Below are 14,368 nucleotides of genomic sequence, written 5' to 3' on the forward strand. Positions count from 1 at the left end.
CCTGCCTCAGCCCGCAACGGCGGTAATTAATGCGAAATAACGCGAAGATTGTCTTTTGAGTGACAGGAAGAAGCGCGTGTGCAGGATCCTCTCTGCTCGTCACATTCCTGTTTTCTGTCTCACTTCTCTCTTAAAAGTGTCGTCCCGCGCTGTCAGCTGTTCTTTTCTTGCACATGGCACCAGTTTAAGAAATCGGGCTTGAAATCAGCAGTGAATGACACACAAAAAAAGAAATTCGTGCATAAAGTCTGCCGAAGTAACGACCGACTGCTGCCGCACCACACTCGGGAAAAATAAAAAGTGCCGGGGGAGCTCGTCAGAGCGGAGCCATTTGTGGTCTCCTGAAGAACCAGTGATTGACGAAGCAGGTCGTCCTTTAAACTGCTGATACGCGACAACCAGACTGACTGAGGTGTGCATCCAAATATAACAACGCAAATGAAACGAGCGCTGCGAGAAAAGACCGAGATGGGAATTAAAATGGAAACACGAAGAGCCAAGCCAGGTGAAGCCCAACAGTCCGTGAGCCTTAGAAGAGAAAGTCAAAGTCAGGGAGCGAAACGGCGGATCGGAGAAGAAGCCCACTGAGCAGGCGGACTGACTGACGCACTTCAGGAGATCATCCCGTCTAAAGAGCCGAAAACTGAAAAAAATGAGGAATACAAATGGGATAAATTAGGAAGATATCAATGATCAAAGCCACCAGGTTAACAGAAACCTATGTAAAGTAAAGAATAAGAATATCAAATATACTACAGATAGATAGATAAGAGTGAAAGGCACTATATAGTTGGTAGATAAATAATACATGAAAGGCACTATAAAATATATAGACAGTAAAATCACTATATAGTAGACTGATAGATAAGATACTGTTAGGTATGAAAGGTGCTATATAATAGATAGACAGACAGATCGATAGATAGATAGACAGACACTATAGATAGATAAATAGACACGACAGATTGATATGAAAGGTACTAAATAACAGATAGATAGGCAGACAGACATTAAAGCCACTATATAATAGACAGATGGATGTGAAAGGCGCTATATTTTAGATACATCTGACTTGATGGTCCCAGTACCAGTAAGGCGCTATACAGCTGCATTGCCTGTTGGTATAAAGGATCCCCAGTCACTTTCTTCCCACCCTCTTATATGCGCCCAGTTCTCCAAGCACATTCCCTAAACCCGTTTTGATCCTCCTTTGTATTATTATTATTTTTCCCCAAACACTGAAGACAATATATTCATTTTTTCCACATTACCTGAATCCTAAAATCCACCAACCTAAAAAAGTTGTCACCTAACTTTGAATCAGCGATGCCTTATTATGTATTTATTATGAACTCGGAGTCCCCAAGGCATGTAAATCCTTAAAAGTTGCAAATGCACTTCCAGTAATGCCCACTAGAGGGGGATACACCACTAATCCCCGGGTAGATGAGACGGGGAATCCCAGAATGTTCATCAAAATTAAAAGGTTTAACTCTTCACAAAACGCTCTGCCAAACAGTGATGAGCACAAAAGCACAATGGAGTTGCCTAACGACTCGAGGCTACCCGAGGTGAATGAAGTCCCGATGCAGAAATCCCAAGGTGAAGTCAAAAAGCACAGGAAAAGCTCAAGAACTCACCCAAAAGCACCTCGCGCATTCAAAAGTGGGCCAGCAGGAGATGCGTGAGACCCTCCAATTTATTAGATAAAGGGTGGCGCCAAGTGGTGATTGACAGGTGGCACCACCCCACAAACACGTGGAACAGAACCCAGGCATAAAAACTTAATTCATACAAAAGGACCAAAAACGAACAAAGACAACATAAGACTTGAATTTGAACCTGCAGCCGGTGGCCATGACAGTACTGGAGTGTTGTACTGGCATTTCCTGCCTCTGATCAACGATGGATTGTTGTTATTCACATCTTTATTGCAACGGCACTCACAAAGTTTTATCATCCTGAAGACCCCAACAGGGATACGTTTTTTGGGACTCCAATGCCACCCTGTGGGTGTCTTAAACTGGTCCTGCCTTGAGGAACACTGCCACCTGTTGTGTGGAGGAGTGAACTGCTCCCAGTAAGCCCGTTGGCCCAGTCCATACATTATGACCTCTTGGCCGAGTATGAATCCTTCCTTCCTGGCACTGACAACAGGAAACCTTTGGCTCCTTGGGCACAGGGAGGATTGACTGTGGACTCTTTTGAAATGGGCAGAGACTTTGCATTGAGCCAATTTGTGTAAATATGGGGGGGGCTAACAGATCCACGCAGTACCTTAAGTGTGACATGAGTGACACTCTCTGGACCAGCAGGTCACTCGCCTTGTTGGCTTCCCTGCCATTTGAGTTGGCCTTCCCAACTCCCGATCCTGCTAAATGGGACAATATGAGGCAGTACCTCCCAGTGGATATCAGTGCCCCCCCCAGTGCTCTCCTGAGCCGTTCCTAGGGGGAAACATCTGCCAGTGTGGCGCATGGCAAGTCCTCCTGCCCAGTTGGGCATAGACAGTGAATCAGAGTGAAGCTTTGTATTTGTTTAATTAATTTATTTTTTTGCTTGCCCCTCCAGCCAAACGACCCCGTGACCAACATCTGCCAGGCTGCTGACAAACAGCTCTTCACACTCGTTGAATGGGCGAAGAGAATCCCGCACTTCTCCGAGCTGCCCCTCGACGACCAGGTCATCCTCCTAAGGGCAGGTAAGCAAATCGAAAGGCTCCTGTGGTTTGGCTGGAATGTGCCAAATGAAAAGACCCTCAACCTACCTACCCCTGGTGGTGGTGGTGGGGGGTAGGGTAAGGGTTTTAGAGTGGGGGGCTCCCTTGAGTGTGATGATGGCACCCCGCTGAAACTTTTTCATTGAATTGTGTGCTCACCACGCCACAGGAGTCTGTCACATCCGTGACGTTTGGTGACATGAGATGGCTTCTGCTGAATTCAATCTTCTGAGATCCTCTGTGGACATGTGGGGACAATGCAGGGAGTCGGGGGGGCTGATGAGGAGGGATTAGTGGGGACAGTGGGGGGCTCAGTTCAGACATCAGATAAGGAGTGGAAAGGGAGGCCAGGGGGCCACGGCATGCTGGTTACAACGTGGGCTACAAGACGTATTGAAATAAACTGGAATGGAATAAGAGACTTTGGGTGGGTGAAGAGGAGTTTGGAAACTTGGGGCAGGAAGGGAAAGAGAAATGTGGAGAACTGGGAACTTGCAACCCCCAAGGAGAGATGGATGGGCTTGGGGGTGGAGAGAGAGATTTAGTGGAAGTCACAGTGTCCGTCATATTATGACAAGAACGGGCCACTCGGACCACCAAAAGCTCACCAGTGCTGCCCACCTCATTTCTGCAGAGCCACGTCTGTAATGGAAGGAGCCTATCAGGGCTGCATACTCGCCCAGTGAATCCTTTCACTGGATTGCCCAGACGCACACCTGCAAGGCAACCTGGGAATTGTAGTCCCATTGGAAATCCCTACAGGGTGCCACCGGAGGGAGCTACTGAGAGCTGGCACTTTGAAGGTCCCTGAAGTGCCACCATCTGCCACACCACTCGGTCACTTACCCGTTGTCTTTGTGGCTCTCACCTTTTATCATTGGCATGGACGCGGCCCCCTCAGGAGTTTCCAGGTGGGTCCCTGCGTTTCTGATTTGAAAACAACAGCCGGGGTCCCGTCCTAACTTTAAACGCCTCAGTCATGTCACCTCTTAATCTTCATTTGCTTCAACGTTCAGCTCCTTTCATCTTTTGGCGAAGTAAATTCTTTTATTTTATGTGTTTTTCTATATATGTGTTACACGTACAGAATGCGGCTGGGGTGGACAGCCAAGAAAAGTTGGGGTACCCACCTGGTAACCCCTTTTGATAACACAGATGACGTCTCAAACAAAACACAAACACGTCAGTCGTGAGGTGGTGCACGGTCTGCAGCTCGGGTGCCAGTTAGACATGTGATGCCACCTTTGGTTGGTGTGGGCCGGCTTTATAGGGCAGGGCTTTCTCTGGGCATTAGAGTGGGATCAGGCTGCATCTTTGGGTATCTTGTGCTGGCTGTGGACGAGTAGGCAGAAGATAATGTTAGTGGTCAGTGCCCCCTGCTGTCAGGGGGTGGAACTGCTTAATACACTGGAGATTGGAAGGTGGTCTCCTGGATTGCAGGCGTGACAATATGTATGGTCATGCCAGACAGGATGGACTGGCATCCTGGCTGGAATAAAGGAAGGAATCATACCCGGCTTGGAGGCCATAATGAAAGGAGGGGGTGAATGGGGCATGCTGGGAGCAGTTCAGTCCCCCCAAAACCATAGGTGGCAGTGTTCCTTAGGGCTAAATACCTGCAGGGTGGCATGGGAGTCTGGAAACCTCTGGTGGTCCCCAAAGTGCCCGACTGGGCCACATTTCATCAGGGTTGAAGGAGAGCTGAACGGAGCGAAGTGCGGAGAGAACCCGCTAGAGAGCAGCGTGGGGACCTCAGACCTCAACTTCACACAGGCGGAGTGGTGGCTCGGAGGCTAGGGATCTGCACTGGCACTTGGAAGGTTGCTGGTTCGAGTCCCATAAATGCCAAAAAAAGGGACCAGCAAAGGAGTGGCTTAGGGATAAGTTGGGGAGGGTCCTCGGGCAGGCAGAGCCCAGACTTGAACCCAATCGAGCATCTCTGAAGAGACCACCCAAACCAGACCAAATCGAGGCGCATAAAGCTTGTCACGTCAAACCCAAAGGAGACCCCTGAAAGCCACAGGGGCTACCCAAGAGTCAAACGTGACATTTCAGATTTTGATTGCTACCAGGCCCGATGTCACAGTTTGTTGTCATTTTGTCACCCTGGGCTGTTGAGTGTCCTTTCCTTACTTCCTTGCGCCCCTTTGGGAGCTTCAAGAATCGTTTCACACAGCACTGGTGTGGGAAATGGGATGAGAAGATGACGCCTAACAAAACGAGTGATCCAGTGTGACAGCGCCATTAAATATTGATGAAGACGACAGAAGAAAATCTGTCTTTGTGCGTTTGGTCCCGCTTATCATTTTTATTTTTTTTTCGGTAGCCTTTAGGTTAACGTTTTTTGGGTTATGACGATTCCCACTTCAGTGATCTTATTTTTTTTGACATACCGCGTGCGTGTCCCTGGCTTTGTTTTTCTCCTCCTTTGTCTTTTTTTTTGTCTGCCATTTTCCATTTGGCATAACAAGAAATCGAGAATAAAATTCAACGAGTGGCCAATGCCGCATGGCAGTGATGATGAAGTAAGAAATGCACACCGTAAATGAGCACATTGGTCTACAGCAGTCTCTTAATGGTGTGGGGGGGGGGCACCTTCACCCAACCCCCACTCTGGCCCCCTCCGGACCACCCCAGAGCCCTCCTCCCCCCGTAGGCCCAATTGTGTCAGTACCTCTACAAGTAAAGAGAGCAGGCGACGCTTGTGCTTGAGTGGCTCAGATGCCCTCTGACAGGTGGCACAAATGTTCCACTTCCTTCTCCCAGTAGTATTTGAAATCCCCGCCCCCAACCTCAATCTATTATTGAAGGCCTGCAGCAAAGTTTCCGCTAAGATCTGCGGATGAAAAATTTACATCTGAAAACTTATCTAAGGACCTCGTGAACCCGCAGGGCTGCCAGCAGAAGGAAGCCCCTCAGAAAAGGCGAGGACGTCAGCTGCAGCCCGACAGGAAGGCAGGGCTACCAGTAGGTGGCACTGAGGGTCACGCACACAATTCATGTTAACAGGCGGCAGGAAGCAGAGCCACATTAAGGTTTAAAAACCAGCAGCAACAATTTTAAATTGTAGGGCGCAAATATCGTCATGTGGCATCGTGGCAAAGAGACGCCAGCATGGCACAAGCACTTCAACTAACAAGTGCATTGGTTTATACTACAGTACATATCATCTGTGCCAAGTACTCTGCTCCTTCTGGACCATACCCACCATTACCCAATGTCCATGCCCACCATCACCTAATGTTCATGCCCACTATTACATAATAATCTTACCCACCAATACCCAACATCCAAGCCCACCATTACCTAATGACCTTGCCCAGCATCACCTAATATCTATGCCCACCATTACATAATGTCCACGCCAACCATTACCTAGTGACCATGCCCACCATTACCTAACATCCATGCCCACCATTAGATATTGTCCATACCCACCATTAGCTAATGACCATGCCCACCATTATTTAATATCCATGCCCACCATTAGTTAATGCCCATCACCTGACCTGGCCATCCTGTCCAGGTGTCCGACTCTTATTTTACATAATAATCTTACCCACCAATACCCAACATCCAAGCCCACCATTACCTAATGACCTTGCCCAGCATCACCTAATATCTATGCCCACCATTACATAATGTCCACGCCAACCATTACCTAGTGACCATGCCCACCATTACCTAACATCCATGCCCACCATTAGATATTGTCCATACCCACCATTAGCTAATGACCATGCCCACCATTACTTAATATCCATGCCCACCATTAGTTAATGCCCATCACCTGACCTGGCCATCCTGTCCAGGTGTCCGACTCTTATTTACTGGTCAGTTGCCACCATTAGAGTCGAGACTAGCAGGGACCCTCACATGAGATAAATTGTCCTGGTATCACACCCTGTCCTTGACTTGGCATCACCTCAGGCTGGTATCTGAACAAAAGTGAACTTTTAAAAGCCTTTAATAATGCACTCTTACACCACACATTTTGCTTGAAGTTGATTGCTGATGTATTAATACGTGTGTTTAAATCCTCTATACTAGTGGCCTGCTTATCCAATACTAATACACCCTGATCATCAATACCAACAGTTAATCAATCAGGCCAATTCCACAAAGTCAACCCTAACACTGAGAGTCATCTTCAAATATGGGGAGTATAAACGTTGATAGGAGATGAGCGAGGGTTGGAGTTGGAGACGTAGACTTTATGGGAACTCAATTGAGAGCGGGAGCAGCGGTTACCAGAGATTCAGATACGTAAGGATATGGAGGAAAGGCATAGGAGGAACGCCGAGAGTCGTCTTCAAACAGTGGGAGTCTACCATTGATGGTAGTAAAAAGGGAGACTGGAGGCGAGTGAGGTGCCTACAATTGATAAGAGTCCGAGACGCAGTCTTCATAGGAGAGAGGAGGACATATAAGGACGGATGGGGAATATAAAAGTGGATAGGGGGCAAGCAGGGTTCCTGAAAATGGCCGTCTTAAGAAGCTGGCATTATGGGAATGCGATCACAAGATGGAGCGTCAGGCAAGAGAGGTTCAGACACACAAAGGTACGGAGGAGGAACGCTGAGAGTCGTCTTCACACAGAGGAAGTATTCGCGCAAGTACAAACAAAGTTTCCACAGCAGGTAACGGGGGCCGCGTCTACCACAGGCAGCAGGTGAGCAAAGCGCCCCAAAGTGACCGATTCTAAGATGGAGAATTTATGGGAACGCACGTGAAAGGGGGAACACCGGGCAAGAGAGATTCAGATGCAGAAGGCCCCCGACTGAATTCAGGATGCCAGGAGCCATGCAGGTGCACACAGCCCTTTCCATGGAGATCACTGTGGTCCTTGTGATGCCCACTAAGAGGAACATCAAGTGGGTCCCCTTTAAGTTTGGTGCACTGGCATTTGAGGGTCCTCATTTAAAGAGCAGACCACTGTGACCAGTATGTTGTGGCTGGAGAGGTACAGCAGTTAGGGGCGTGGCTATGGGTGTGACTTCATCTGGCATGCTTGGCATGAAGCGCTGGGTTTCTCTAAAACTGGTGATAATAAATGCAGATGTGCCCGCTTGCGTTAGGATGAATGAGGGAATGCCAGTAGGCAGCTGTCTTTCATTACTGGAGAATGACTGATGAAGCTCAGGGTGGGCTGAACACTAGTAGCCCCCACAAAATCTTTGTTGCCTTTTGCTTGAAGAAACTGGCACACAGAGAACACAGAGAGCTGGCACCCCACTGGCCTCTCTCAATTTATAGTGGGCTCCCTAGTGGACATTAAGGGGAAGTCACAGGCCAGAAATGGAGGGTGGGCATGGGGGTTCTCAAACTGTTGAATCACATCATTTAAAGGGGCTAGAGGCCCGGTGGGCAGCACAGGTTTAATGCAGCAGTGCCCCTTCTCAAAAGATGAGCAGCAACATGCCAGTGGCACCCTCACGTGCTGCTGGAATTTTTTGTATTTCTGCTGGAATCTGCCCAGAATACAGAAAATGTCTGAATAAAAGGCTTGTTATTTTAGTAAGAAAACAAGAAAGTGGTAGCATGGGGGGGTGTATGGGGGGCAACATTAAAAAAGAAGATGGAAAAAAGAAGAAGAAAAAAAAAATGAGGCGCATTCCAGCTGCTTTTAGAGCCGGCTGAGAGCGTCACGTGGAATTCTCAGAATGAGAGAGCAAAATAGTCTGTGTTGCCAGGCAGACGCCTTAAAGGGGCCAGCGCTGTATAGCGCCCACCCTGAGGCCCACTGCTTTACCACTGTTCTCTGTTTCTCTTCCAAATCCAAGGCTGGAACGAACTCCTCATCGCCTCCTTCTCCCACCGCTCCATCGCCGTGAAGGACGGGATCCTGCTGGCGACCGGGCTGCACGTCCACCGCAACAGCGCGCACAGTGCTGGCGTCGGCGCCATCTTCGACAGGTGGGCATTCAGTGATGATGTTGGTGGTGGGGCGGGAATAGCTCTGGATACACCACTCAGTCTGTCTTATATAGCACCTTTCCTCGGGGGTGGAGCCTGTGGTGTAAGGGACAGGAATAGGGTGGCGCTATATAGGCATGACAGTATTGGCACAGGGGCACCTCATGAGGTCAGAAGCAGCCCAATGAGAGACTTGAAACATCAATATCTATCAGTCTGCTATTTTATATAGCGCCTGTCATGGTGGGCTCCAGAAAAGATGGCGGTTTAAACATCAGCAGCAGGGTGGGCAAGCATTAATGCATCACAGTGGCGCTATATACAGAATGCATTACAGTAAAAATAATAATACATGCCTATATAGCGCCTTTCCCATGCCTGTCCTGGACACTGGAGCAACGCATTCGGTTTACAAACTTAGCAGCAGCAAGAAGAAGGGGGACTCGGGGTCAGAAAGGTCAGTCATTCCAATGTTCTATATAGCGCCTTTCATACAAGTCTGAATGAGCTGCATATTCAAATAAGAAAGGAACAAAAAGGGGAAAAGACCCCAGCCCAGGCCACACTTGCCTATAGGGGTGTTTACTACTTTCTATTTCAAAGGCGCTATATAGGCCTTGCAGTAAAGACGAATTGGGCACTTTTGAACAGCAGAGAGGGGCAGTGGATGGCTATGAGGGGGCAGGCTGGTCTCGGCTCCCCCCTTGTATTATATAGCACCTTTCACGCTCATTCACTGTCAACACTGTGGAACATCAGGACCGCTTTGGAGCGTTTTGAAGGGAAGGGGCCTTAGCCATGACTCACTTGACTTGTGGCAGCTAAGAGGGAGGTCAATCAGTTTGTCGTGTGCTTACTTTATATAGCGCCTTTCATTGAGCTCCCGAAACAGAATAATATAAATATTCAGATTAGGGGTGAACTGGACATGGAAAGACTTCATTCCAGGATGCCATACACTATACAGCCAGTGTATGGCACTATATGGGACCATACAGTGAAGACCGACTGGGCTCGGACCTTTTCACGTTCTGGTGGCACTGGAGGGTGATGAGGGAGGCAGCTTGGTATAAAACCAATTAAGAACGGGGACACCAATCTGCTGTATAATATAGCGCCTTTTAGCACAGTTGCTATCCTGAAGTTTCTCCTTATAATAGGAAGAGCAGCACCGGGTGGTTAGGAGGTCATCAGTCCTTCATCTTATAACAGCAGCCCCCTTGCTTAGAGATTTGGGAATGGGAAGGACAGTCTGTTGTGTTTTATAGTGCCTTTCACGGTTTAACCTCACGGCGGCTTTGAAGCTCTTCACTCGGGCCGTGTTCTTATTCTATGAAGCTCCCCAGAGAGAGCAATGTGCATACTTGGATAAGATGGACGACAGGGCTCATTCCAGGAGATACGACCAAGTGGAGGTATGGCATGGTGTTCACAGCCAAGGCGCTATATAGGCCATGCAGTAAAGACAGGCTGGGGGCAGATGTCTTCAGCCTCATCAGGGAGCACTTGGTGGTTATGAGGAGGAACCTCGGACTCCAGTGCCCTGCCTTCTAAGAGCTGCCCCTGCTCTGGTGACCCACCTGGTGGATCAAAGAGCATCTTCTGTCACAATTGTTATCCCAGAGCACTTCTTATGATAAAGGGGTAAGGAGTCCTTATCATTTTTTCAATTTTTTTTTGCCTATGACTATATATGGAACTTGTGCGGCATAGTGGTGCAGTGGGTAGCGCTGCTGCCTCACAGTTAAGAGACCCGGGTTCACTTCCCAGGTTCTCCCTGTGTCTGCGTGGGTTTCCTCCCACAGTCCAAAGACATGCAGGTTAGGTGCATTGGCGATCCTAAATTGACCCTAATGTGTGCTTGGTGTGTGTGTGCGTGTGCCTTGTGGTGGGCTGGCGCCCTGCCCAGGGTTTGTTTCCTGCCTTGCGCCCTGTGTTGGCTGGGATTGGCTCCAGCAGACCCCCGTGACCCTGTAGTTAGGATATAGCGGGTTGGATAATGGATGGATGAACTTAGCAGAGGTGTATAAAGTGCCCCCTCTCTGAAGCAGATGCCCTCAGACCAGGGCGGTCCACCATAGTGATTTAAGTCATTTTTATAATAGAGGTTTGACTTTAGAGTTTAAATCGTCCACTTGTGCCGCTGACGGTGAGCTGATGGCGCCCCCTGCAGCCCATTTTAGGGAGTGAAATTCCAAAAGATATGGGGTTTGGGTGTCACTGAGTCACCATCTTCCGATATGTCAGTCATCAGTGACAGGTGTCCCTAATGCTCTTCCTCTGTTTGTCCCCTCCGACTGCAGGGTGTTGACAGAACTTGTGTCAAAGATGCGTGACATGCAGATGGACAAGACGGAACTCGGGTGCCTGCGAGCCATCGTCCTGTTCAATCCAGGTACGTGGGGTCCAGTTGGGCAGGTGGGTGGGAGGGGTTTGACGCAAATGAACCCAGCGACATCAGGGGTGCCAACACCCAATTCTATTTAAAGGGGAAAAAAGAAGCAATTTGTGTGTGTGGCCTGGTGGGGGCGCCAGAGTACACAAGGGAGGAGTCGGCCCTTTGATTACATCAGCACGGGCTGCCATTGATTTGTGTTCCTCCTTGGAATTTTAGAGCAATTCTGGAACAAAGAAATGACATTTGATGTGAGCCGTTGTTCCGCAACTCTACATAGGGTTAGCAGGTTTGGAAAACGGAGGTGTCAGCTTTCAGGGTGACAAGCCATCTCATGTCACTTTCCACAAGAGTGAAGCACAGTGGGGCTGATGGGGCTTGGTTTGGTCCTGGGACCTGTCCTGTCCTCTAACCAGTTGGCCACAACCCATCTTCAAACCTAAGTGTTGGTGGCACGATGAGCTTTGGATGCCACACCCTGGTCAGGAGCTTTCTGCTCTCAGTAAACTTGTGACAACCAGCCATGAGGAGGAATAAACCTGCTGCCCTTCCAACGCCAAACTCCTTACTGCTGACCACGGAGCACCACTTCAGTACCAAGATGTCCTCCACTGACCACTCATCACCCTTCAAATGCCATTCTCCTCAACACTAACTAACATTATTGGTCTTGAGGCAAATATTTTCATGGCACACCCTGGTGTGGAGATCTTTGATATCAGGGCACTCGCTGTCTCGTCCTCCAATGTGCCCGTGCTCTCCTTTCGAGTGCCATGCTTCTCACCACTGACCGCTGGTGACTTTACGAGAGCCACACTCTTCATCACTGACCGCTGACCATGTTTAAGGTGTCATACCCTTCACCACTGGCCACCTGTCGACCACCACGTTCTTCAGCATTGACTGCTGATCACATCTTAAGTGCTGTGGTCCTCAGCAATGACGGCTGCTTGCTGGTTTGAACACAAGACTCTTCACGAGTGCCCTGCTCTTCCTCATTGACCACCGGACACCCTTCACACATCATTCACCGTGCAACTGACCTGTGGTCATCCTTTGAGTTTCACGCCCCAGACAACTGCTCACCCCCTTAAGTGCTCTGCTCTTCACCATTGACCACTGGTAACTCCCGACTATGTTTAAGGTGCCAGGCTCTTCATCACAGACCACCGATCACTTCACAAACATCGTACTCCTCAGCACTGACCACTGGTCACTCTTTGACCACTCATCATATCTAAGGTGGCATGCTCTTCATCTCCAAACACTAATCACTTCTTGAACATCATACTCTTCAGCACTGACCACTGGTCACCCTTTAGAGCACTATGCTCTTCATCATTGACAGCTGGCCATGCTCTTCAGCACTGACCATCACCATCTGACCACTTATCCTATTTAAGGTGTCATCCTCTTCGTCACCTGATCACTTCTAAGACATCACGCTCCTTAGCACTGACCACCGGTCACTTCTTGAGCAGCATGCTCCTTCTCACTGACCACTGGTGACCCTTTGAGTGCCATGTTCTTCACCACTGACCACAGGTAATCTCTGATCATGTTTAAGGTCTTCACCACTGACCACTTCACAAACATTATACTCCTTGGCACTGACCACTGGTCGCCCCTAATCATATTTAAGGTGTCATGCTCTACATCACTCGATCGCCTCTCAGACATTATGCTACTTGGCACTGATGACTGGTCACTTCTTGAATGTCAGGCTCCTTGGCATTGACCACTGGTATATTTATGGAGACATGCTCTTCATCACTGACCACTGATCACTTTACAATAATCATACTCCTTGGCACTGACCACTGGTTACCATTTGACAAGTCATCAAAACCTGAATGCCAGGCTCCTTGGCACTGACCACTGGTCACTCCCTTTGACCACACATCATATTTATGGTGCCATGCTCTTCATCACTGACCACTTCTTAAGCATCATGCTCTTTCTCACTGACCACTGATGACCCTTTGACTCCTAATCATGTTGACGATGCTAGGCTCCTTGGCACAGACCACTGGTTACCCCCCTTTGACCACACCTTATATTTATGGAACCATGCTCTTCATCACGGACCACTGGTCACTTTACAAACATCATACTCCTTGGCACTGACCACTGGTTACCCTTTGACAAGTCATCAAAATTTGAATGCCAGGCTCCTTGGCATTGCCCACTGGTCACTCCCTTTGACCACACATCATATTTATGGTGCCATGCTCTTCGTCACTGACCACTTCTTAAGCATCATGCTCTTTCTCACTGACCACTGGTGACCCTTTGAGTGCCATGTTCTTCAGGAGACATGCTCTTCATCACTGACCACTGATCACTTTACAAACATCATACTCCTTGGCACTGACCACTGGTCACTTCTCCGATATCGTGCTCCTCAAGCCCCGACCAAGGGTGACCTCTCCTCAGCACTGACCGCTCTCCGTGGTCCTGAAGTGACCCTCCCTTTCCTTCTTTTGTCTCTCCAGACTCCAAAGGCTTGGCGAACCCTGGAGAAGTGGAGGCCCTTCGTGAGAAGGTCTACGCCTCGCTGGAGGCCTACTGCAAACAGAAGTACCCCGAACAGCCCGGCAGGTCTCTGCTCCTTTGGGATGTGGTGGGTGGGAGGGTCCGGGGCTAAGGGTTGGCTCTTTTTGAGTGATTTTTTTTTTAGTATATGGGCACATTGGCTGGCACTGCAGTCTCAGAGCTCAGTACCCGGTCTACCCTATGTTAGACAGGCGGGGCCCCCTTTAGGGTCAGTTGAGCTGCTGCTCGGGCTCACAGCCTTCCTATGATGGTGCGGAGAGGACAGGCCGATGGATGGATGATGATGTTTTGGGGGTTTCCTCGGTCCCCATTGTCATTCGCTCATCCATGCCTCACGTTCACAGCAGAATGCATTGGGGTCTTTGCCCGCTGTAGTGCTTCGGCTTGAAGCCCCAGATGGGTGGACACCTTCAAATTTTGGGGGGGACCCTCTTTATTTGGGGAATCAGGCTGCCCTCTGAACACTGGTGGGCATTTACAGCAGAAAACAGATTTGCAGAGAGAGGTCCTGAGCAGGTCCCCCTCTGTGCCCTTAGGGTCAGCTGAGGTGCCGTGCCCACTGCATGCTCCCCTTGAGACATCGGCGTGATTTGCATGTCATGACAGGAGTCGTTAGGCGGACTGAGTAAGCGGACCACAAAGCCCCGAGCGTCCAGGAGCAGAGCACAGGCAGTCTGTCACACCCCCCCACCCCCGCCCCCCGGGCTGCCAGAGGCACAAGCAGTGCAGATGCAAACTTGGGCGGGTGGGGGTTTATGGGGGGTCGGGTTCTTTAGATTACC

General features: G+C 49.3%; 2 protein-coding genes across 5 annotated transcripts in view; one reads left to right on the plus strand and one right to left on the minus strand.

Annotated features, from left to right (window-relative positions):
• LOC120535074 (retinoic acid receptor RXR-alpha-A) overlaps nt 1–14,368 on the plus strand; it is a 194,866-nt gene that overhangs the window by 170,625 nt on the left and 9,873 nt on the right. For both annotated transcript variants that reach the window (XM_039762617.1, XM_039762618.1), the window contains exons 7-10: nt 2,572–2,701; nt 8,503–8,635; nt 10,939–11,030; nt 13,526–13,631. In XM_039762617.1, the coding sequence (XP_039618551.1) occupies nt 2,572–2,701; nt 8,503–8,635; nt 10,939–11,030; nt 13,526–13,631 (461 nt within the window). The remainder of the gene's footprint in view (nt 1–2,571; nt 2,702–8,502; nt 8,636–10,938; nt 11,031–13,525; nt 13,632–14,368) is intronic.
• Nucleotides 1–14,368, minus strand: part of ppp1r26 (protein phosphatase 1, regulatory subunit 26) — a 155,224-nt gene that overhangs the window by 13,143 nt on the left and 127,713 nt on the right. The gene's annotated exons all lie outside the window — the stretch shown is intronic.

Source organism: Polypterus senegalus, chromosome 9, assembly GCF_016835505.1.
Source record: "Polypterus senegalus isolate Bchr_013 chromosome 9, ASM1683550v1, whole genome shotgun sequence".
Taxonomy (NCBI): Eukaryota; Metazoa; Chordata; class Cladistia; order Polypteriformes; family Polypteridae; genus Polypterus; species Polypterus senegalus.